A 23,415-nucleotide genomic window follows, 5' to 3' on the forward strand; every position below is an offset into this window, starting at 1 on the left:
TTCACTTGTTACTTGACAAGACAACACCAAAACCCCTTTCAGTACAGGTAGTTATGAAGAGCACTTAGCCTCCTTTCAGGTAGTTATGAAGAGCACTAAGATCTCCCCTGAGCTTCCTTTTCTCCAGGTTAAATACACACGGCCTGTTGAATTGCACACAAGACACCAACTGGATTTAACTCCATTCACAATATATTTAGAATGAACATATTGCAGTGTTTGATGGTATTCTTCCATAATACTCATGAAAAATAATTTCAGTTTCTGTAAAACAAATTTTACCTTTAGGATAAGATATGGGATGAAAGAGGATGCTTCATTTTCAGTGAGGTGATACTCTTCTTGACTCAGCAAATTGAAAAGCAATTTAAGGTATTCAAGTGCTTTCATCAAAACACTTGTGTTGGTATCAAAGAACCTCAGGGTAAGCCATTTTAGGATCAAATCCAGACAGCTGATGACTCCATCTTTTTCACTCTCCAAGTGCTTGAATGCAGTTAAAAAAAAAAAGTTACGTAAATTGAAAGACACTGCTCAACAAGAAAATAAGCTAAGCTATGTCTGGTAAAATAATCTACATTTATTGGTAGATTCTTAGAACAACACATACTCACTTTTAACTTATATGGCTTTCTGAAATTCTAAGAGAAGTCTGTGCTGAGGAAATTTTCCCTCTCCTGAGAAACAATCTTAATACCAACTTCATCATACCTCTGAAAATTACTTCTATGTTATGTTTAGGTTTCAACTACACAGAACAATGACCCCTGGCTCCTCAGAGAATTTCTATTTGATTTTAATTCAAGCAGTATCTTACACAGCAGAGAGTAATTCTATTAGCCTCATCTTCTACCACAGATCCAAACTCACCTCAATCATAACAGTCAGTGCTTTGTTGTGGTGCTGGAAGTCTGCATGAAACATCTCATCCTGTAGCCATTTGGCCACACAAGTGGACATCTGAGTTTTCAGCTGTTCAATATATTCATCACGGGGAGTAGTGAAATTCCACTTTAACACCTGTAAAAGGCAGCATTTAGAACTCACAGCAAGCACAGATTCCTTCCTCACAGATGCTGCTGGTCGAATATCTTTTAATTCTGCTTTAGAACCTGTTTTCAAAGCCTTCTTACTGCCAATAAGTAATGAAAAATCAGTGGTGTTTGCTCACCTTTTTTTTACATGACAAGTTTTCTTCATATGGACTGATTATCCTTATGCTATTATCTTAATAATTATCACTTAAAGTCATTGTTTTTAAGCTCCAGACAGGCCTACTTACTAGCAAGTTACAAAAAACATGCCTATTTTCAGAATAGAATTTTCCCTACAAATTGCTAAGTGGGGCGGCTCAAAATAAGTATATTAAAGCATTTGCAATGTACCCTAGAACTCTGACATTGTAACTGAAAGCAATTGACTAAGCTAAATGATACTTCACAACTTGAAAAATGTAAAAAGGTCTTCAGTTTTTATGACAGTGTATTAATGCACAAAATTTGAAAATCAGAAAAGAAATGTCACAGTAAGCCTGCTATAGATATATGAAATTTAACTCATGAATCAAATTCCAGGAGATGGACAGTGGCTAACACATGCCACAGTATGTTTAATTCTAAATTAAAAACTAAAGAATGTGTTAAAAGCCTCCACTTCAAAACTTGTGAACACATTCTGATTTTTCTCACCTTCAGAGCTTTCTCTTCTCTCATCCTCTGTTCCTTCCCATTTGGGACAATGATAAAAATAGGGCCTGATTTATCATCGTCTTCCTTCAGATTAGGCTTGCTTAGCACCTTCTTTCCCTGTACCTGAAAGAAGCAAGGTATTAGCAGGCAACACAAGCCATATATATGCCTCAGTCCCAGTAACTGCAAGCATTAGGCACTTGCCACCCTCATGCTGCCCATGTGTACAAGAGCCAGAGAGAAGCTGAAAGAAAAATGTTGATTAGAAGTTTAAAATTGTGTGCTCAGCTGCTGTGGAAGCAATACCCATGACAGTGTGCACAGTAGTACTCTGTGAATTATGACACATCACTCTCAACCAGTGTGCTAGTCACCCACACACATCCCTAAAATCCAACGTGGTACCTGTTTGATAGACTGGTTCTTTGTCAGACTTGAACCGCCCTTGCTGAGGCTTGTATTAGCTTTGGACAGGCGGGCATTGCCCTTGGACATATTGCTATTAACATCTGACTGCTGGAAATAAGCCATAGAAAAGTCTTTGCTGAGAATGTGTTAAAAGGTTTGGAATGGAAACTCTTAAGAATAAACAGCTGTCTGACAACAAAGGTCTTAATTGTAACAGCAGAGTTCTGGCAGAACACTGCATTGACTTCAGCAAACCTACAACATCCTTCAAGGTTTGTTCTGCTCATTCTTACCATGAATATAGACCTACATCAAATGTGCTTGTTACAGCACTACTTCAGACAATGGCACTGTAGAACAATTTGGCTTATTTTTAGTTATATACATAGGACAAACTTTATTATTAACAGCAAAAAAGAAAAAATACTGTAACACAAAACAACAGAAAAACCTAACCAAAAATTGACTGTAATCAGTTGAGATTATGTTTTTAAGCATACTCCTTCCCTTTTTGCACTTTGACTGAGAACTTCTTACCCTTCACATTGTAAGACAGAGATTAATTTCTTTTGATACATGGGTTCAAAATTAGCATCCAAGTGTAACATTGGACCTGGAATAGTAAGAATGAATTCTCAATAGCACAAAATCAAAATGGCCATGAAAATTTAGAACAGACTGAGTTTCTCATAAGACTCATTTTTGACAATATGGACTTTAGGAATTAAAAAGGTCATGACAAAAGCAGTGATTAGGTAAGTGATATGGGAATGCCTGTCATTTCAGAGTTCAGAAAAACACGAAGATTTCTAATAAAAGTTGTCTGTAGCAAGGACTACACTCTTCTACCTATAACACATTAACAAACCACAGCTACTAATTTCATAAAACTCCTTTTACACAAAAGGCCATCAACATACCTTAGTTTTAGAGGAGAGTCCTCCTGCTTTGGCTTTTTTGAGATCAGGCTTGGATTCCATGGTATTAGACCCCAAATCATCAGCAAATGCTGGAGAAACAATTGACCATTTAAAGTTATCTAGAAGCCCATTTTAGGTTATCAGTTTTCTCTTTTTAGGACATAAGAAAAACTGTTTGTGAATATAATATGCTTAACCACACATATGTCTGAGGCTTTTAGACACATTGAAGAAGATCCTTAAATTTCATGTTAGCATACAAAGTTTTTGTAATTAAGATTATGGTATGTCAGCCAATTTGTCATTTTTCAAAACAATTAAAAAATGCAGACATATATACTGTGCAGGCTAACGTCTAGAGCAGTAGCTGCACCTGGCTTGAGTAAGCTAGCCCCAGCAGTTTGATTCTTCAAATCAATAGTCCCCTAATCCCATCACAGAAGCATTCTGGCAGTCCCACAGTGAACTACTCTGAGTAAATAGTACAGATAGAAATAATGTGAACACATTTTAAAAAATACTATATTAAAATTAGATTAGTATAAGAAAAAAACTTCCCCTTTAGCCCAGCTTGGTTTGAGCTTCAATACTAAGTACATATTTTCAAGTTTTCAAATACCAGCTGACAGATGGTTGTGTGGAAAGGAAACATCCTCCTACACTGGAAACTGATTCAAATGCAAGACCCACCAGAACCCTATCTATGCTGAACACCTATTATCTAGCTAAGTATATTTATTCCTCTGGCATGTCAAAAAGCTTCAAAATCCACCATTTTCTCAGTAATTTCCCAAAATGTCAGAGAGGTTACCTGATGCAGGTTGGAATTTGGCTGGAGCTGCTCCTCCTACTACTCTGGAACATGCTTTAGCAGGTGGAGCTGGTTTGGCTGGCATGTTGGCTTTGGCTTTCTCCAGCATGGCCAGTACCTGGTCTTTGGAGGTTGGCTAGAAAACAAAAAGTGCAAAAAAAGAAGTGATAAATTTAGTAATGTCCATCACTAATCTTTCCAATATGTGCTACGGACAACAAAAACAAAATTAGTTTGAAACCATCCATGCTCTGTTAAGCATCTCAGAGGATGATCATCTTAAAACACCATTGTTCTCAGATACTTTTGTTCTGAGTTAAAACATCTTTCCCTAAAGTTTCTTCTGCAAGATCTATGGGAAATATGTAAACTCGCTCTGGGTGAGTGGTCTTTGGACATCAGTGGAGTGCCTACTCACCACTCAGGGGTACATAAGTCAAACTGCTAAAAAACATGTTAAAGCATGAACAGAAAGGCACAGAGTGGGACAGGAACTGGTATGGAAGCTATCTGCAAGTAGATTTTTTTCAGAAGAAAAGCAGAGTGAATAAATATCAAGCTCTTGAAGTAATAAGCCTGTAAAGGCAGTAATCATTTCTGAAGCAGAGAAACCTCTAGCTTACAGCTCCTGATACTATTTTCAGTCCCCCTGAAAATATTCAATGCAGATAAGCTGACATGACTCAAGACAGCATGTCATGAGACTGTGAATAGGACTTAATATTCACTCAGTCAAGATCACAAGATCTAATCTTTGTAACAGAAGTACCTTCAGCTTGCCAGTGGCTTTTGCCATCTTCTCAAAGCCCAGGTGCATCATGAAGAAAGGCAGGGCATCCTGTGCCTTTTTGCGCACATCCCCATTTCGATCTTCAAGGCAGGAGTACAGGTGAGGCACACACAACAGTAGGTCAGAAGGAACAGAACGGAGGGTAGGCAACTTCTCAGCCAACCAGCCAAGAAGCTGAAAAAAAATTTTAAAGAAGTGTTCACAGTGCTGTGCAAAGTTTATCTGTGCCAAGGCATGAGAGTCTGAACAGCAGTCCTTCACACACCATTACATTCTACAATGTAAGTAGGAACAACCCACCCAAACATTTTTCAAATATTCTTCAACAACATAAATTTTCATGTCAGCAATTAAAAAAATTAGAAGTTAAGTCCAGCATGTTAAACACAATTATCTTAAAACTTTAAGCCTGGTTTCTTTGCAGGCTGTTTCTTCCTTTTGAAAGGAATAGAATTTCAGCCACTCTAATGTCTCCAGTTCTGTTCCATGGTGAATTTGAGGGAACATAAACTAGCTCTTTAAATACTAATCAAAAACCAGAAGTTTCATTTTAGAGGCACTGAGGTCTAAATGACAGCTATCATGCAGGAAGAAAGCATGTTATTAGCCTTTTAAGGTTTAACAATTTTATGTCAGAACAAATACACAGTGACTTGTTTTCCCATATAATGGTAGCATTGTGTAATTTCAGTCTGCATAGATAAAGAGTCCATAGACATAAGGTTATTTTGATTTGACATATATAAAAAGTTTACTTGACAGAAGCCTACCTCTTGTCTTAGAAAAGGATTTTCTTTTTTGAGCTCTTCTGAGAGGTCTTCCCCTTCCAACCACTCTTTCATGCCAGTTTGTTCAGCCCAGGCATTCACAGTTGCCAGTGCAGCAGCACGAACATTATTCTGCAGCAAGAACAAGATTTAAAAAGAATTAATCAAAAGAGAGGTCAGAAGATTACAACAGAAGAAGCAACAGTCACCCTTCCTATGAAAGCAAAAAGCTTCCACATCATGGGCTTTGAAATATCTTTATTTGCAGCTTAAGAAGTCTAAGATTCAGAAGAATTTAGTTTCAGTGATGATATCAGCTGCAGCAATCTCCAAATCAGACATAATACTTATCCAGCATAATATTTTTAAAAGTAAGTTTAATAAAGAGGATGAAAGGGTATCTCTAAAACTACTTTTACATGTTACGATTCATTGATGATAATTCTGGGAATCTAACTCTCAAAGAAGCTAAAAATTAATGTTAATGATGTATATAGAGTTTAAAATAGACTGCACATTCATAAATCAAGGCAAGTGGATTATGGAGCCTGCTATTAGAGCAAAATCAGGAATGCGGGAGCCCTCTAATTCCTACCAATTTCCATCTTGTTTTTTCCAAGCAAAATTTAGAACAGCACCCTTTTTTGAACCAGCTATATGAAGTTATGAGAAGCCAGATGGAATATTTAAAACAACTGTGGTTTTTCAAAACGTTATCAGTCTAGACATGACGCAATACATGTGACCATCTCCTGTAGTCTGAATTTCTGAGGAAAGCTAATAGCGCAGCAGACTCATTTAGTTAAGTATGAACCATATTAAATGCAGAAGTAACATTCGGGCATATATGTATGTAAACAAGAAGTCAGCATCCTTGCTTTACCAACTTCTCCCATCTTCTACCTCATTGAGGAAAATAAACAAATCATGTGCTGCAGATAAACACATCCTCATCAGCCTCTCTGACAAGGCCTTGGCTCCCATCACCCAAATTTAATTTGTCTTCACTCATGCTTCAAGCTGATTATTTTCCTCAATTATTCAGTGGGTCCACTATAAACATATTGAAGTAGGACCCAAAATGGACCACCCTCATCTTCAAAAACTTGACAAATTTGATAAACTAGTTAAATCTTGCACTTGAAGTACTTAAAAAATTTACCACTGTAAGAGTGTTCAAACGAGCATACAATCTTCTGTCAGCATTACTGTGCTTACAAGTTATGTCAGTATTATGCATTTTAGTAACAGTGTAAGTTAATCATGATTGGTCTTATATTTAAACCACATACTTGCAACTCTCCTACCAGTTTGGGGCTCTGAGCAACCTGGTCTAGTGGAAAGTGTCCACTGCCTATGGCAGTGGGGTTGGAACTGGATGGTCTGTAGGGTTCCCGTCAAACCTAAAAAGTTCTATGACGCTACAAAAGGAGCTTGCTGTTACCTCAGGATAATTGGCGAGTTAAAAGAAGAATTTAACAATCACATAAAATCTCCGATCTTGAAGACTCTTGGAGAGAAAATAATTTGAACCAGGAGATTTTTATCTAGCCCTAGAACCAGTCCAAGTCTTTCCACTGTTTGGGACAGGTAGATCCAGCTTCTGCTCTTCTTCCTACTCACATTCCAAGCAGAGACAGCTGAAGTATGCCACCTTTGATAATTGCCCATGACTCCTGGCACAAGATATTGGCACCTTCCCAAGCCTCTTTACCCATTGCTTCAATTGGCTCTTTCCCATGGTCCTAAGCTTGATTTTGACACAACATCCTGGCAAACTCGACACTGATGTTATTTACACAAGCTTCAGTGTCAGCTGTGAATGTCCTATGTCCACCTACAGTTCAAAGGTCCCTTACACAGTGACAAAGACAACACCGATGTATACTGGAATCCACAGTGATAGACTAAAATTCTGCAAGAAACTTTACCAAGCAAACCTGTTCAGTGTCTAAAATACCACACTTTCAGCAGCAGAAATATGCATATAGTCACCACATTCATTTAAAAGCCAGATTGTTTCACTGGGTTTAGTTACAAGGAGAAAATACATCTGAATATACATTCAGGCACATATTTATACTTGAATATTAAGTTGTCATTCAAGGCAAGAACTTTTTAAAAAAATTGGTAAGCTTCCAAGGAAGTTTTAACTTTCAGGCATAGCTTAGATACACAAAAAGCAAAGAGATCTTCACGTCTGTCCTACCTTACTATCTCCTAGAACTGTAATGACAGGAATCCCCAAATTTTTCACATACTGTTTGATATTGGGGCCCATTGCTGTCGCTAGCTGCTGAAGAATGCTCAGTGTTTGCTGCACCTGCACATAAGGAAAAAAAAGGTTTATTTAAAAACAGTGTAACAAGCATTTGTGCAAAACCTCAAGTTATATAGGGAAAAGAAATACTGCTATATATTAAGCTTTTACTTTAGAATGCCTGCTCAATGAAACCTATTCCAGCCTTCAAATTCATCACACTGAAAACCAAAAAATATTTCCATAATCAGAGCAAATTAAATTTCAAGTAATAATATTTTCAAACAAGGGACAATTCACTTTTGACACAAAAGAAATTAGTCAAATTCTTTTAAAATTTCCTTATATTACATTCAGAGCAAAGGTAGTTTTTCTTTCCTTTGAAGATTTTTTAAATGAAAAAAAGAAAAATATTTATTAAAATAGGGAAATATATGATTTCAAAACACACAGTTCACTATTTTCCAACTGTTGATTTAATGACATTAAAAGAGACCACACCGTAATAAGAAAGGTTCAGAAATCATGACTACCTTAAGTTTTAAGCTGGAAACAACTGAAACAGGATTTTGAAAAACATACCAAGATTTTATTGGAGTCATTGAGACGACCCTTCAGAGCAGCTGGAAGTTCTCCTATGTTTGGCTGTATGAACTTTGCTTCATTTATTATGCTTGTCACTTCATCTAGACCTTCCTTTCTGATCTTCCAATTCTTATCCCCAATCTTAGACACTAGTTCCGCTGTGATCTTATCACTGCAAGAGAAAAACAGGTAAAGTGTCCGTTTACTTAGGAATACCTCTGTTAGTATTTGAGTGCTTTAACACCACAGATTTCTGCTTAGAAAGCAGTTATAAATGCAAAGTTTTGAATTGCAGTGGCAGTGTATTTTCAGGTTACAGAGTAAAAACCTACCCAATATCTGTTCTTGGCAAGAGATCCACAACATCATTCCCAACCTCCTCCTGTTCTTCTTCTTCACCATCATCCCCTCCTCCCACGCTGTGCCTGGAAATGCCACGAGTTGGAGCTGGTGCTGTTTGTCCTTGCATCTGCAAGCAACACAAAATCAGAAACAACAATTTTACAATTTTTCATTTGACACTAAAAATAAAACCACTTGTATGATACAAATGCACTGGATCGGGACAGCAGACTTCTAAACCATTACACTATTCAAACAAACCAAGGAAACTTTAAAGCTCATAATGAAAAAAAAGGACTATTGAGATAGCTACAGATAATGAATTTGCAGCCTTTGTGCACTGTCTTATAAGTCCGGTTGAATTACAAGCCCAAGGGTTAGACTACAATATTATTATGAACTCCAGCTACTGAAGTTTCAAAGTAGCTTTAATGACACTTGGTAGCAAGAGAGCTCCACTTCATACCTTTTCAAATTCTGCATCTATCTGGGAGAGAAGGGCTGGCTTCTCATCTTCAAAAAACATTCGCAGAGAAGGTCCCACATAAAGATACATTACTCCTAGCAATGTAATGGCAGAAGTCCTCACAGCCTGCCAGAAAGAGGAAAAAGCACTCAGTCTTCAAATCAAGGACTGATAATAATTCAGGATGAAGATTCTAAATTTACTCACTGGGTTAGTTGCAGCAAGAGCTGTCTTCACATTACTGATGAAAGCTTTGACATTCAATCTGTGGAAAAAAGATGTCTCCCATAAATAAAACACAACACAGGAAACAGCACCAACAAACAAAATCATCACAGTATGTTAAATAAAAAAGATATCCCTAGACAGATTTACACAACTAACTTAGATGCAGAAGACATGTATACTCATAAAATTATATAATCACAGGTACAGTGTAGATAGTAGCTGCTTAAATAACTACGGAAAGATCAGTTTGGAGAATAGCCTACTGTGAAAATCAATCAGTAAACAATTTCTACAAAAGCCTACTATTATCACAGCTGGAAAGTTTCTTCAGCTACATAATCTATGTGACAGTTAGGACTGAAATATTGAGGAATGAACCTAGAAACATTTTAAGTACCTGAAACATGACTATACAATAAAGATGAGGGTGTATTACTGACCCACATCTCTAAGTACCTTAAGACAGAGAAGATTGAGTGGTGAGTAAAGTAGCTAGCAGTGTAATCACATCCTATCGTACTAGTAATGCCAGATACTTTCAGTTATATACTTAAGAGCTAGAAGAACATGGCTAGCATCAGAGTTTAAGGAACTAGAGTTCAGATGAACAGAACCTTAGTTCCAGATTAGAAACATTTTCATTCAAGTTTCTCTTAGCAATTTATTTAAAAGACTTACCCAGAAAAGCCAAACTCTTTAATTGCATTTGAAAGCCAGTTCAAAGTTTCTGACTGGTTTTTAGGATTCTTCTGAGAGAAAGCCATAGCCACAACCTGGAATAGAAGGGAGTTAAGTGTAAACTTTCACTGGCAAATCAGGTGACAAAGCACTGCAATAAATAAGTGAAGATACCTGCAAAAAACACAGGGCAAGTGAACAGAAAAGGCTAGGGTAACAGAAAATGAAAAAGCAACTGTGTCACTGTAGCAGGATACAACTGGAACTGAAGTGAACCAGAAGTTCCTGAAGTACTTAGAGGCAGCCAGAGATACCTTTATTATGGATTCGTACCTGCTTTTTAAAAAAAAGCATTAGATAATTATTCACTATTACTGTGCCTTGGAAGATCATAAAAGAGATCCTCCTAGAAGCTGTGCTGAATCACATGGAGGACAGAGGTGACTGAGACAGCCAGCATGGCTTCACCAAGGATAAATCCTCCCTGAACAACCTTAGGGCCTTTTATGATAGAGCAATTATATCAGTGCAGTTACAGACGCCATATATCTGGACTTCTGTCAAGCCTTCGACAAGGTCCCCCACAACATCCTTCTCTCTAAATTGGAGAGAATTGGATTTCATGGGTGGACTTGTGGGTAAGGAACTGGTGAAATGATCACATCCAGAGGGTGGTGGTTAATGGCTCAGAGACTTGATGGACACTAATGACAGGCAGCACACCCCCCCTCAGGGATCCGTATTAGGACCAGTACCATTTAATGTCATACATGACAGACAAAAGGATTGAGGGCTTCCTGAGGGCACGTTTGAGATGAAACAAGCTGAGTGGTAGAGTTAACACACCTGAAGGACAGGAGGCCATCCAGAGAGACCTAGACAAGCTTGGGAAGTAAGCCCATGGGAACCTGAGGAGATTCAACAAGCCAAGGTGTTGCACCTGGGTCAGGGCAACGCCCAGTATCAACACAGGCTGGGGGATGAATGGAGAGAGAGCGTGCGCAAGAGAGAGCATCCAGCTCCTCCAAGGAGGCTGCACACAACCCAGCAATGAGCACTCACAGCCCAGAACGCCAACTGTGCTCTGGGCTGCACCAAAAGCAGTGTGGCCAGCAGGGTGAGGAAGGGGATTCTCAGGGGATTCCCTCTGCTCTGGTCTTGTGAGACCCCACCAGTAGTACTGCATCCAGTTCTGGTGCATTCAGCACAGGAAGGACATGGATCTGTTAGAATGAGTACAGAGCAAAGCCACCATGATTCAAAGGACCTCTCCTATGAGGGAAGGCTGACAGAATTGGAATTTTTCAGCCTGGATAAGGCTCCAGGGTGATCTTCTTGTAGCCCTTTAGTACTTGAAGGAGGCCTCCAAGAAAACTTTTGAAAAGGGCATACAGTGGTTGGACAAAGAGGAATGGGTCCAAATTGAGAGAGGAGTTGTAGCTGCCCTGTCCCTGGAAATGTTCAAGGCCAGGGTGGATGGGGCTTTGAGCAAGCTGCTGTAGTAAAAGGTATCCCTGCCTATGGGGGAGGACCTAGATGATCTTTAAGGTCCCTTCCAACCCAAACCATCCTATGATTCTATTTTCAACTTTAGAGGAATATATATTTAAATTCTGCCTCAGGAAGCATCTTGAGAGCAAACAAATCACTTTCATGCAACAGAGAAAAATTAAAGATTTGGGATTTACTCCTCAGACAGAAAGGACATCCTACATGTTTCTGATTTTATTTACTGAAAGAGTATCTTTGCTGCTCACTCACCTGCTCAGCAGTCCATGGCAACTGACACGCTTCTGCTATTGCTGTCATGGCCTCTTTTGCATTAGTTCCACATTTCACATCACCAACCTTGTCTACAAGACCATCCAGCACAACCTGTGCTGAAGTTTTGGAGAAGTTTCCTTTCTGTGCAATTAATGCAACTATATGCAGTTTCATCTGCATCACCTGCAGTGTCCAAAACAGCAAGAAAGTTACTCATGCCTTTGTGTATTTTAGACTAATTTTTCTCATTCTATATATCTATAGATACATATAAGAATTATATGGATTTGGGGGTAAATACTAACGTATGCACAAAATTTGTATTTGTATATATATATATACACACATTTCATTATGTAAAAGTATCTTTGCACAGATATTTTGTACACACACACACAGGTGTTTTGTGTGACTATACACAAAAACTGTGTACACACACAAATACAAACTATTATATATATACACACAATCAATAATACTGGGCTGGCATTATCTACTTTTATAACTTATATACACACACATGCTTACATATATGCACATGTATACACGACATACATCTACAGACAATCTTTAGATACCTTAGATGACATCTAGAGTCTCAACTCTCAACAGAAATAAAATCCAATTTGAGAGTTCATTTTGTCATTGATTACAGATAGAACTGTGGCCACAGTGACATATGCACTTACAGCCTTTCAGCTGGAAACTGCTTTACAGTAACAGAAATGGACTATTTAGTTACTACAGGATAATGTATTACCTGAAAATTTGTTTCCTTCCAACCAGGTTTCTTGGCCAGCATTCTTACTAGGGCTTGGCAAGGCATTTCACTTCTTTCCATAAGCTCAACAGCCTAAAAGATAAACATCAAGTTAGCCAGTGGGTCACAAATTATACAAAACAAACAGAAATTCTCAATTGTTACCAAAGTATTTTCTTAATACTGAATTAAATTAGAGAAATTCTCAGCACAATATAATTTACCTGAAGAGCCTTTTTTACAAGGAGTCTGACCAACAAGGAGTATTGAACCAACATTTAACCTACAGATTCGCATCACTACTCCTTTAATGTTCTTTAACAAATGTCCTTAACAATCACTACTGGCCATTCCAACCCTAGGAATTTAACACTTAATTAAAAACAAACAAAATTCAGAACAGCCCACCTGCCCCTCAAAAAGCTACTTTTGTTATTAAGATGAAGTATATTATGAAGCTTTCATGTTGGAATGTTGACCACACAGCACACATTAATCCCGAATATGATCTAAATTACTGGGGTTTAGCTGTTGTTAGGCTTAATCATTCAATTTAAATGACAACATTTTAACAAAGCAGGCTTCTGCAGCAGCATTTCAATGCAGCCAGTCACCATTTCCCAATTGAAGTTAGTCACTTTTCCCACTAAAATACTAAAAGCTCAGTCATTACTGTACTGGTGTCGTGGTATGAACTACTTGTACATCTACAGTTGAAGCTTTTGTTTGTTTGTGACTACATGAAGCACTTTCCACTAGCTGTGAAGACTGCTAGTACTGTATATGCCTCTAAACATAAACAATTCAACTGGCAAATAGTTGATTATAAGCAATTGCTGCCTAACACACAAACAGCAGGAACTTACTTGCAATAGATCTGGCCTAGTTGTTGCAAAATCTTTTGTTTAAATCTAGCTATCTTTGAAACCAAGTTTTACAAATTACTTGGAGTTTTAAAAATACCTCTAGGTATCCTCAATCAAAATACAAGTATTTCTGACAAAAGCACAACTATCTATATTAAGGTTAAATACTTACTCCACCATTGTTACAGAATTTAAACCATACAAGCCATTTGGCTTTTTCAAGTATTGTTTAATCCATCCAAAGTGCTGACATACAACTACTACTCGTAAGTATTTCAGGAGACTTAACAGGCCTAAAGAGCTAAAGAAATTATTATTTGTTTTCTCTTTCCCTACTGACTCTCTTACCAACTGTTCCAAACCTACCTTCTGAAACTCCTCCATGCAGGCAAGCCTCTCTTTCCAGTTACCACTGTCCAACTGCTGGATACAAGAAGCTGGAAGGACAGCAGCAGCTTTCTCTTCACATACTTCTATCTGCAGCCAGATCAAAGGAAGGTTAACACTCCACTAGATCACTTCAGAGGAGGGCAGTAACCTTAAGGATAGGTAATATACTGGGACTGACCCTTGTACTGTGGTGCATTTACAAAACAGGAAAAGGGTTCTGTAGTAGGTTGAAAGATTTTAGTATGGATTGTGGTTTAGGGGTCTTAAGGGTTTAGAAAGCTGCTAAAAGTGCACTGCAACAGAAAAGTAATCTCTGGAAAGTATGAGAAGCTGTGCAGACAGTCAAAAATAATCTTGAATACCAACATTCTGCTTAAAGAATCAAGCAGAGGTAGCCCAAAATTTGCAAGGTAATTTTGGATCAAGTCTGAATAAACACTGACAACAACAAATCAGAAGTTGATGAGGGCAGACAGGAGAAGACCTATCTTCTGTCTCCATTTTAGCAAAATGGAAAATGAAAGTTATTTAGTGATAAAAACTTCCCTCGCTTCACTGGTGTCTGCATCACCCTCAGGAACTGTGTTCTCATTTTCTACTGCATAACTAACAATATAAGCTGGATACACAATTGAAATTATTCACTCTAAGCAACATCCCAAATGTAATTATGGTTTGGATTGACAGTCCAAAAAACTTGCAGATACATCTAACAAAGCTTTAATAGGTTTCTTGTTACTGTTTGACCCACAGATACCTGAGCTTACCCGGTTCCCTACCAAGAAAGTAGGCAGATGGTCAGCTAACATGCAGAATTCAGTAATTTTTTTGGAATGTAACTTAATATGAACAGCACAAAACATATTAGTTCATTTAATTATTACTTTATTTCACTTTAGATTTCAATGTAAAGTCCAGAATAAAGTATTCTTAGGCTTTTAATACCAGACTCCTTCAGCAAATCATGTGTCCTAAATTACATATCAAGTATCACTGTTTTTTCATCTCTTCCTACTTCAGGGACAATTAATATACCCTGTTATAAGGGTATAAGCATGATTTACTTCTTACTGTCTTAAACGGCCTGGTGCCAACAACAGCCTGAAGAACAGGTGTATTTAACAAAGTCCCATTTCACCAGATACAAATTTATACATACTGCTTTCCCTTCTCCTAACAAAAACAAAAAACCTCTGTGAAGAACTCTGTAGTGCCTGAAGAACTGACTAACCAAAGCTGCAGTCTTTGGTTACAGAGGGCTTTGTATTTCATAGAATAGCAGAATACTCACAGAGAGCTCCGACTCAAAGATTTCTTTGGTCTCAGGACCCTTCTTGCTTTTAGGCCCACCACCTCCTGTACCTGCAGCTGTAGCTGGTTTGCCTTTCTTCGGTGGGACCCCAGCCTAGAAAGTAAATGGACAAGTTAGCCAAGATCAAATAGGTCTCTAGCTCAGATATCAAAAGAACTGCTGTTTTTCCTATACTACACTTCTATATTCTAATGTCAGAAAAATACACATCTCTGATAGCATAACAACTGCAGGCAGAGATAAGCTAGAACTTATTTAATTAATATATTGCTTTTAGACTATAGGTTTTACAAAACAGGACAGTGGAAGATGAAAAAGGAAAGAATGATGTATTTGTGAAAGTTCAGGAAATAATGACTTAGTATGTATGTTTTCCTATGGATGCTGGTTAGATACTAAACTTGTGGCTGGTGTCTCTTTCTCAGGTTATCTGAGTACCGACATATTTCAAAAATTGTATCTATTCTTCTATTGAATTCCAGGTATCCCACCTGAAGAACTAAGTAGCATATTACAAAAACCATCTACTGCAGTCAATTTTTAAAATCCAAATAATAGTATTAAAGAAATACAAGCTAATAGTTCAAATTACTTCAGAATATACAAAGGAACAAACTAAAAACTATGCTGAAAAATACCCAATACTTAATTAGTAACCTTGCTAGTTACAAGAAATGTTGACTTCAGCCAAGTATTACTATATCACAGAGCACATAAATGTTACAACACCTGAAGCTCCTCTGAACGCCTCTAGTCTTTTATCACTATTTCAAAATCAAAATCTGGTATTAAGACATAAGTGGCAAGACAGTTTGTATCATTAAAAACTGAGATTTCATTATGTTCCCAGAAAGTCACAGATTGCTTTTGCTGCTAGGCTCACCTACTCCTGCAAAAGGACAGTGGTAGCTCAGTGGAGGCAAATGTTCAACAGGCCACCTTTGATCTGCAGTAAGTAGCTATTTGATGCAATCACAGACAACTGATTGTCAGACAACCTCTCACCTTCACTGCAGATGCTTTTTTCAGTGGTCCTGGTTTGGTTGCTGCATCTTTTGTTTCTTTATCTCCTGCAGACCCTGGAAGAGCAGTGGTCTTTCCAGTAATAGGCTTGCCTTCTTTTTTCTCAGCTGCTCCTCCTGCTTTTTTACCATAAACCAATTCTACCTTTTCAGCACACTCTTTAATCTGCCAAGCAGTGGGGAAAAAAAAAAAAAAAAAAGGTGGGGGTAGAAAGAAGCCATTTAGCTACCACAGTTGATGCACAGTGTCTCTTTACCAGAAGTTGCTCAAACTTGGCTACTGTGGAAAAAATGTGAAGAGTTTAAGTAGTTTACTTTCCAAGATTTTGTTATCTGGCGCTCCTTCAATAGTAAGGTTAACCAGTCAGTGGCATCAACCATCACCATATTGCCAAAATAATTCTCCTAGTTCAAAATGAAGTGCATTTATATACTAAGGAAACATTGACACCCTACTGATACTCATAGATGCTCTAAGACTAAGTCTGAACACCTCAAACTATAAGTTCTTCATTCAGTCGACATAACTGCCAGCTTATGCAAAAGTATAACAACTTTGTTGTTGGGAAGTAAGTCTTTTAATACCAAATCCTATCTAGTAATACAAAATTAGACCATATGGCTGTGACCTAAAAGCTTATTTCAGACAACAAAGTGTTAAAAAACAAACAAAACTCCATATACCACCAACCAAATCCACAACTAAATCTCGCAACCCACCTCACAGATAATACAGTCAGATACTTTATGTAAGAATGAAGAGATTTTCGGATTTCCTGCAACATCAGTAACATTTAAGTAAAAAATACATCTTCAAAAATCTGTGCTGAAATTAACTAGACTAAAGCATCATCTTTCACCTTCTCTAGCCTAAGATGCATTTTAAATGGATAAATGGAGCCTTTTAAACAACATTTATGACAATACTCACCCGATCAAGCTTTAGTTTGTCTACATCTGCTAGAAATGGATTCACAGCTTTCTCTCCAGCTACTTTCAAAGCAGTGCCTAATGCTTCAAATCCAGCATCTCTTACTTCAGGAGCAGAATCATTGATATGCTGCAGAAAAAGATAATTTATGCCATGTGACTTGTGGCTCATATCTGAACATATTCTATACAAATCCCCTCCCCTTATGTAGAATCTAAATCTATTACAGAGTAATCCTTGATATTCCACTGCAGAAAGGAAAAGGTTGCTTTACACTTCAGTTTTCTAATGTACTGACCAAGTCTACTCTTTCTCAAATACAGCCATTTTATCATCTTTGGTTTTTTCCACAAGAAGAGGTTGAACATTCATGCTTTAAACATCATGGAAGTTCATCAAGAGTTTGAAGTTCTATAATCTTGTAATCTCAAAATTTTAAGCCAGTGATATTGTCTATAACAAGGAAAGGACTGTTTGCAATAAGAAAAGAAGTTTATATCATTGTAATTTACAATGACAAATGCTCTAGTGTCACTGCCATGTATGAATCAATAATGGTTGTTCTTTTATTCATAGTAAACAACAGCATTTCAACAAAAACTTAGAGATGTGTGCAAGATGCAAGTGGCAGTGTCTGGGATAACAGCTGTAAGTCACTGTCTTAATCTATTACAAACTTAGTGAGTCTACAGCTTCAAAAAAGCTAAGATAAAGGAAATCAAATTGTTCCCCTGACTGACAGTCACCTTCAAGTTGGACATCAGCCATAAATGACTCTGAGGGCTACATAGCATACAAGAACTCTTTGGTCTCTGCACTACCTTCAGGTCTTCCCAAACAATCCAAGGTTTCACAACAACAGTGCTCAAGTCAGTGCCAGAGAAGTATCAACTTCTTCTACTTTACCTTAAGAAGGGCAGCACAGAAAGGTTTTAAGAGGCTTTTTGGCAGAGTAGAAGGTGTGCAGTGTCGGAAGCTTCTTGCAATGAAAAGGGATGTTTGTTGCTTAATTGTTGGGTTTTTGTTGTCCATGACTGCCAAAATATCTTCACTTATGTTCTGTAATGTGGTCTACAGTGTTGAATAAAAAAGTCATTATTTCAGTAAAGAGAAAAGCAAATCAAAGTTTGAGACCAATTCTCAGACAATGGGGAAATTTTCACTCTTACTTACTGTAAGAAAGATTGCATCAATGGCCTCCTGCAGAGCCTGCACTACCTGGGGCTTTTTCTCTTTGAATTTCTCCAGGATTGTTGGAACAACCTATGGAGAAGAGAACAAAAATGTCAAATACCTCTTCACTAATATAACTGGAAAACCTGATAGTCTACCCCATGATACACTGCAGAGAAGTCATTAATTCAAACATCTCCGCTGTACCCCTCCAGAAGTACACAGCAGTCTGAACTAGTTTATTCTTGCTGTTCTCCAATATTAAACTCATTCCGGTCACTCTATTAACAAATATAGATTTTTAAACAATTTCATAACAAAAGGCAGACCTACAAGTTCACATAATTACAGATAATAGAATTATGCTGTAATACAGAGCAACAGAATGGAAATGAATGATTTCACAACATAAAGGATGCTGTGCTGTTGTATTCTAAGAATCCAAGAAGGCTTTCCCAGCTTTCTGTCAGCACTAAGCATGGCTCATTAAAAAGTCCTCATCTGATCCACAGCTGACAAGATCATGATTCTAAAGCAACTGGAATCCTCTCTGCAGCAATATTTTTCACATCTACCACCTTGAAAAATCAGATCTGACAGTAAACTATGCCATACTGGAATTTGACAGCAATTTCTAGTCTAGGTGCTCAGACAGTCACTGCTAAAAAAACAAATTAATAAAATATTCAAGGGAAAAAAATTAAAAATAACTACACTGCAGATGTGCCAGTAATATGAGCAGGTCCATTTTAGTATGGGCTCTGTAAGAGTAAGGACTTCTGTCAATGAGCCAGGAATATGCAGATCTTAACTGTGGAAAGCAGTCTATTCTCAATATTTTCATAAACATAACAGTTCATCATTTGGAAGCAGGCAGATGCCTTACAGAAAGTTATACGCTCTTGCATAACAAAAAATAGATTTGCTTTCTACTCAGAAGCCAACTATGGGATCCCAACCCCTTGTGATGTACTGTGACCTAGGCTCAGGTGGTGTCTTGGGCTGCAACCTCCAAATTCCCAGTTCACAGACTTCAACACTCAAAAAACCTTAAGATAATACAGACGGCACCACAAAGACCATCATACATGCTACTTCAGGCGCTAGATAGCCCTACACACCACAGAGAACAAAGTTATAAGGAGGAGATGCTTAAAATCATTAAGCCTCTGCTTTGGAAAATACTGAGAAGCAAAATGAGTATTTTTTAACATGGAAGTTTGAACTCGTAGCCCATGTTAGAGAGAAAGAAGAGAATTAGTCCAGGAGTACAAATGCAGTCAAGAGGTGAAGCTGGCACATATGTACCCAGTTATAGTGAAATATGATTCTATGCATGATTTTACTACTCTAGCTGGAACACACATTGCAGACTAGCATTGCAATCCTATATTTAAGTAACAGTTAATAAGAGTTTATAATCATACAATTCTAGTAACAATTCTGTTTCATAACATTTCAATGCCCACTCTCAGGAGAAGTCTATATCTTCTTCACAAATAAATCCAGCAAACAAATCAAGTGAATTGCTAAAGTGAGTACTGAGATTATGCAATTCAGAGCTGCCATTACACTACTGAAAAAGTCATCTTCTCAACACCATTTGCTTGGCAACCACAGAGCTACACCCTTGTTTTAGAAGCTTGGCTTTTTCGACACTAACTCTGTAGCTGTAAGGGTTAACCTTCAGAAATCAACTATAAAACAGATGCCAGAATGATTTTTATAAATACAGACAGCTTTCAGAATGAAAGTGACTGTCCAAACTGTTGTTCACAGTTCAAGAGACCTGAATGTTTCTGAAGCAGTGAGAGTCAGCAACTTCCCAATTCAGAGACAACACTACCGGCAAGCCAGGCACATCAGTTTTCTAACCCCATTACTCCTGCATATCACACAAAAAATTTGACTGAGCAGCTTAAAGAACACAGTGACACAGGCTTGAGAAACAAGTGAGAACTGCAACTTACTAAAAAGCTCTCTGCTTCCACATACTGGTTAAGCTACCCTGTATTCCCTGATCTTAGCTACTTGTAAGAGAGAATCACCATAGGAGAGAACAAACAGCACTGAATTGGAGCGCCAGAACATTTTGGTACCAAAAAATCTCAGAAGTTTTTGCTATTTAAAGAAGACAAAAACCCCCACAAAACTCAGGCAACAAGGAAACAGAACACCCACCAACTACCATCCCCCAACATTCAAAAAACCCAACCAACATAAAACATACACCATGGAGGTGCTAAGTACAACTCTGATTTAGAAGCTGTTTTTTCCATTGTGACCTGCAAATGCATTCCTGTAGGGGTATCTCTAGGACAAGGTAATGCAAATAAAGTTTATTTAATGTCAGAACAATTAAATTTTCTTAGTACGGAAGACTTACATTGCAACAGAAAGTTTTATGTTCCCGAATATGACTCAAGAAGGTCCTTTCAAACTTAAGCTACAAAGATCTAGGCAAGTATTTCAATGCTTACTCTTTTAAAGGGTTAGTAAGCATTCATAACTGTACAAAGAATACCTTTGATAAATACAAATGCTCGACAGGGAAAAGGGAAAAAAGTTGTCCAACATGAATACAACCAGGAAAAAAGTACATACTCTTACTTACATGCCCTGCATACTGTCCAAATTTCTTTCGGAGGCCTGTAGCTAGTCCAGCAAGGCATTTGGCAGCCAAAGCAACTAACATAACATTTGTATCCTTTCCAACAACCTGAAGAAAAAATCAGTTTCAGAGAAATGGAAGAATTTCTTACAATAATCAGTGAACCACAGATTGGGTTATTTCCAAAACTGTACCAGCTAGTAATTTTCTACTCATGAGTATTATATCAACAGTAACTTTTAAACTATCATACAAATAAATTATAAAAATATTAAATTATACATGCACTCTGAGTCTTATTTACTACCTTTTTGAGAGCTTTCACCAAGTCTGCATAGTCTCCTGATTCCAGCTTGGGATTTTTCACTAGTAATTCAACAGCTTCTAGAGCCTCTTTCCTTTCTTGCCACTTTTTTGCTTCCTGCAAAGCAAATAATTTACATTAATCTATAAATAGAAACAGTTCTAGAGAAGCATACTTGCCACAGACCTTAGATTAAAACCCTTTATTCCATCCTGAGAAAACTAAGGTCTCCCTACAGTTCAATACCAGTAACTGCAGTGAAATATGAAACACAGTCATTTCCCAGGACATACCTAAGCCCCTCAAAATTATAGCTTTCTTGCTGCTAAATCCAACTTTAAAACTTATTTATGATAGCCCGTATGTTATTAACACTAGTTTGTTATTATCCATGCAGCACTAAAGCACACATTGCAGAACTGCCCCTAAGTCTTAAGACTCATCAGCTATACAGAGAATTAACAGGTAGTATTTAAGTTTATGCTTACTATTTTCTCATAGAAGTCTTTGGGAAGCTTGGAGAGAATTTCTACAGCTTCAAGCAACTCATATGCATCTACCTGTGGTACCGCCTCTTCCTCATCATCGTCTCCTGCAACCAGGAGAGAGAAATATATCAGCAGAGTGACAGAAAATTTTGACTGGAGCTTCACCTACGGCTCATTGCTTAGAAAGTGCTATCAGCAGTTGTGAATTTGCTATTTCAAAAGACAGATACTCCATATAAAGTTTCTGCCTCAGACACATTTTCTTCTTGTGTAGTGCACTCTAAGTTTTGCACCAGCTTGAGTAAAAGCTCCATTACAATTTAATGCATTCCTTCACCAACTATATACAATATACTCGCCAATAGAGTTCAGAGATGAAACAGTTTACCTCCATCTGCATCTCCTCCAAGTCCCTGCTGCTGCTCAAATTTTGCTTTCAGCTCCTGTTGGGAACGCAGGAACCTGGTCTGCTTAGGAGCAGCTGATGACACTTTGATCCATTCTTCTTCCAGCTCTTTTAGCTGCCAAATGAGAAAGGAATAATCATATCAGAGACATTATGGACATACTCCAAGAGAAGCAAGCCATTACAGTTTTCCCATTTCAAAGCCAAGACAGCATTACCTTTCACTACTATCTTTTTTTGGCCACTAAAGCAGTGGCTTCACATTCACTGTTCCAAAGTGTTTGACTAAGTATAACCACAGAAGAGAATATTATTGGCAAAGCATTTACATAAGAACAAATAGTAGAAGAGTCAGAATGGTGTGACCCCTCTGTAGACACTTTGAAATAAAAATGGTTGAGCATGAAGGAAGCTTTCCTTTACAGCCATGCTATTATTACACACTAAAACTAAGATGAAACAAACATGCTGAGCAACATTTGATGAAACAGTTTGGGTTTTTTTAAGCATGCCCTTTTAAAGCAAGCTACTGCTTTCCACCTGAACATAATTAACTCAAGTGGGTAGGAGGAAAGGATGCATAATTTATAAAATTTTAAAAAGATGAAATATTCTATCTATCATAATGCAATGCCACTTCCTGAAGGGAAACAGTCACATCCTGAGCATCATCAGAATAAGTGTGAAGGGATGCACAGAAGAGAAAACTTCAGGAAAAAAGAAAACTGAGAATGAAAATTATTAACTTGAAGACTTTCAGTGCAAGGGTCTTTTATAAGGGCAACCATTCTGCTACTTTCTACTGCTCAATTGCCATTCTCAGTTCCAATATGAAGCTTCATCCCACAATTTCATGTATGTTCAGAGCAACCAAACATTGTTATGATTTCCTTACAAATGACTAGGAGTGATCAACATTTTGGATAAAGTTAAATGGAGCTAAAAAAATACATTCCAGTTTTGGCTTTAAGAATGCCCAACATCACAGAATCAGGGAGGATGTGCATCAAATGTTTGGATACATAAATATTTCCTGCCTACCTGAACAGAATTTATGTTCTGCAATGGAGGTCTCAGAGCATCCCTTATCCAACGGTAGATTTCCACAGCAAGGAGCTTGGCTTCATCTCGAACAGCCTTTTCTCGAGATTCAAAAAGTTTTGGCAATACTTTGATGATTGGCTTCAGTGAGATTATCTTTGAACCAAATTCACTGATGGTGAAACACACAGACTAGCATCAGTGCCCATGAACAGGGAGTCATCCACAACTCAATTTTTAAAAACAGTCTATGAAAGCCTTCCAGTGCACATTTAGCGATTTTGTCATTTACTCAAACCATTATGCTAGATATTATTTTCAGATGCTACCATAAAATTTAAAGAATATATGCCCTATCAAAATTAACCTCCACACCCAGCTTGGAATTACAAAATCAGGCCTCT

General features: G+C 37.7%; 1 protein-coding gene across 6 annotated transcripts in view; it reads right to left on the reverse strand.

The window, feature by feature from the left end:
* Positions 1-23,415, reverse strand: part of CKAP5 (cytoskeleton associated protein 5) — a 47,626-nt gene that overhangs the window by 13,662 nt on the left and 10,549 nt on the right. For 3 of the 6 annotated variants that reach the window (XM_068193543.1, XM_068193541.1, XM_068193544.1), the window contains exons 5-31: positions 23,012-23,183; positions 21,953-22,085; positions 21,565-21,668; positions 21,080-21,193; positions 20,776-20,880; positions 18,162-18,251; positions 17,895-18,059; positions 16,989-17,117; positions 16,041-16,223; positions 15,015-15,128; positions 13,700-13,810; positions 12,468-12,560; positions 11,705-11,890; positions 9,944-10,038; positions 9,245-9,302; positions 9,038-9,163; positions 8,562-8,698; positions 8,227-8,401; positions 7,594-7,707; positions 5,388-5,516; positions 4,597-4,791; positions 3,828-3,963; positions 3,017-3,105; positions 2,094-2,204; positions 1,689-1,811; positions 871-1,020; positions 283-486 (exon numbers count right to left, since the gene is read on the reverse strand). In XM_068193543.1, coding sequence (XP_068049644.1) covers positions 283-486; positions 871-1,020; positions 1,689-1,811; positions 2,094-2,204; positions 3,017-3,105; positions 3,828-3,963; positions 4,597-4,791; positions 5,388-5,516; positions 7,594-7,707; positions 8,227-8,401; positions 8,562-8,698; positions 9,038-9,163; positions 9,245-9,302; positions 9,944-10,038; positions 11,705-11,890; positions 12,468-12,560; positions 13,700-13,810; positions 15,015-15,128; positions 16,041-16,223; positions 16,989-17,117; positions 17,895-18,059; positions 18,162-18,251; positions 20,776-20,880; positions 21,080-21,193; positions 21,565-21,668; positions 21,953-22,085; positions 23,012-23,183 — 3,541 coding nt within the window. The remainder of the gene's footprint in view (positions 1-282; positions 487-870; positions 1,021-1,688; positions 1,812-2,093; positions 2,205-3,016; positions 3,106-3,827; positions 3,964-4,596; positions 4,792-5,387; positions 5,517-7,593; positions 7,708-8,226; positions 8,402-8,561; positions 8,699-9,037; positions 9,164-9,244; positions 9,303-9,943; positions 10,039-11,704; positions 11,891-12,467; positions 12,561-13,699; positions 13,811-15,014; positions 15,129-16,040; positions 16,224-16,988; positions 17,118-17,894; positions 18,060-18,161; positions 18,252-20,775; positions 20,881-21,079; positions 21,194-21,564; positions 21,669-21,952; positions 22,086-23,011; positions 23,184-23,415) is intronic. The other 3 variants (XM_068193545.1, XM_068193546.1, XM_068193542.1) reach the window with 2 other exon arrangements.

Source organism: Anomalospiza imberbis, chromosome 6 (assembly GCF_031753505.1).
Source record: "Anomalospiza imberbis isolate Cuckoo-Finch-1a 21T00152 chromosome 6, ASM3175350v1, whole genome shotgun sequence".
In the NCBI taxonomy this organism is placed as follows: Eukaryota; Metazoa; Chordata; class Aves; order Passeriformes; family Viduidae; genus Anomalospiza; species Anomalospiza imberbis.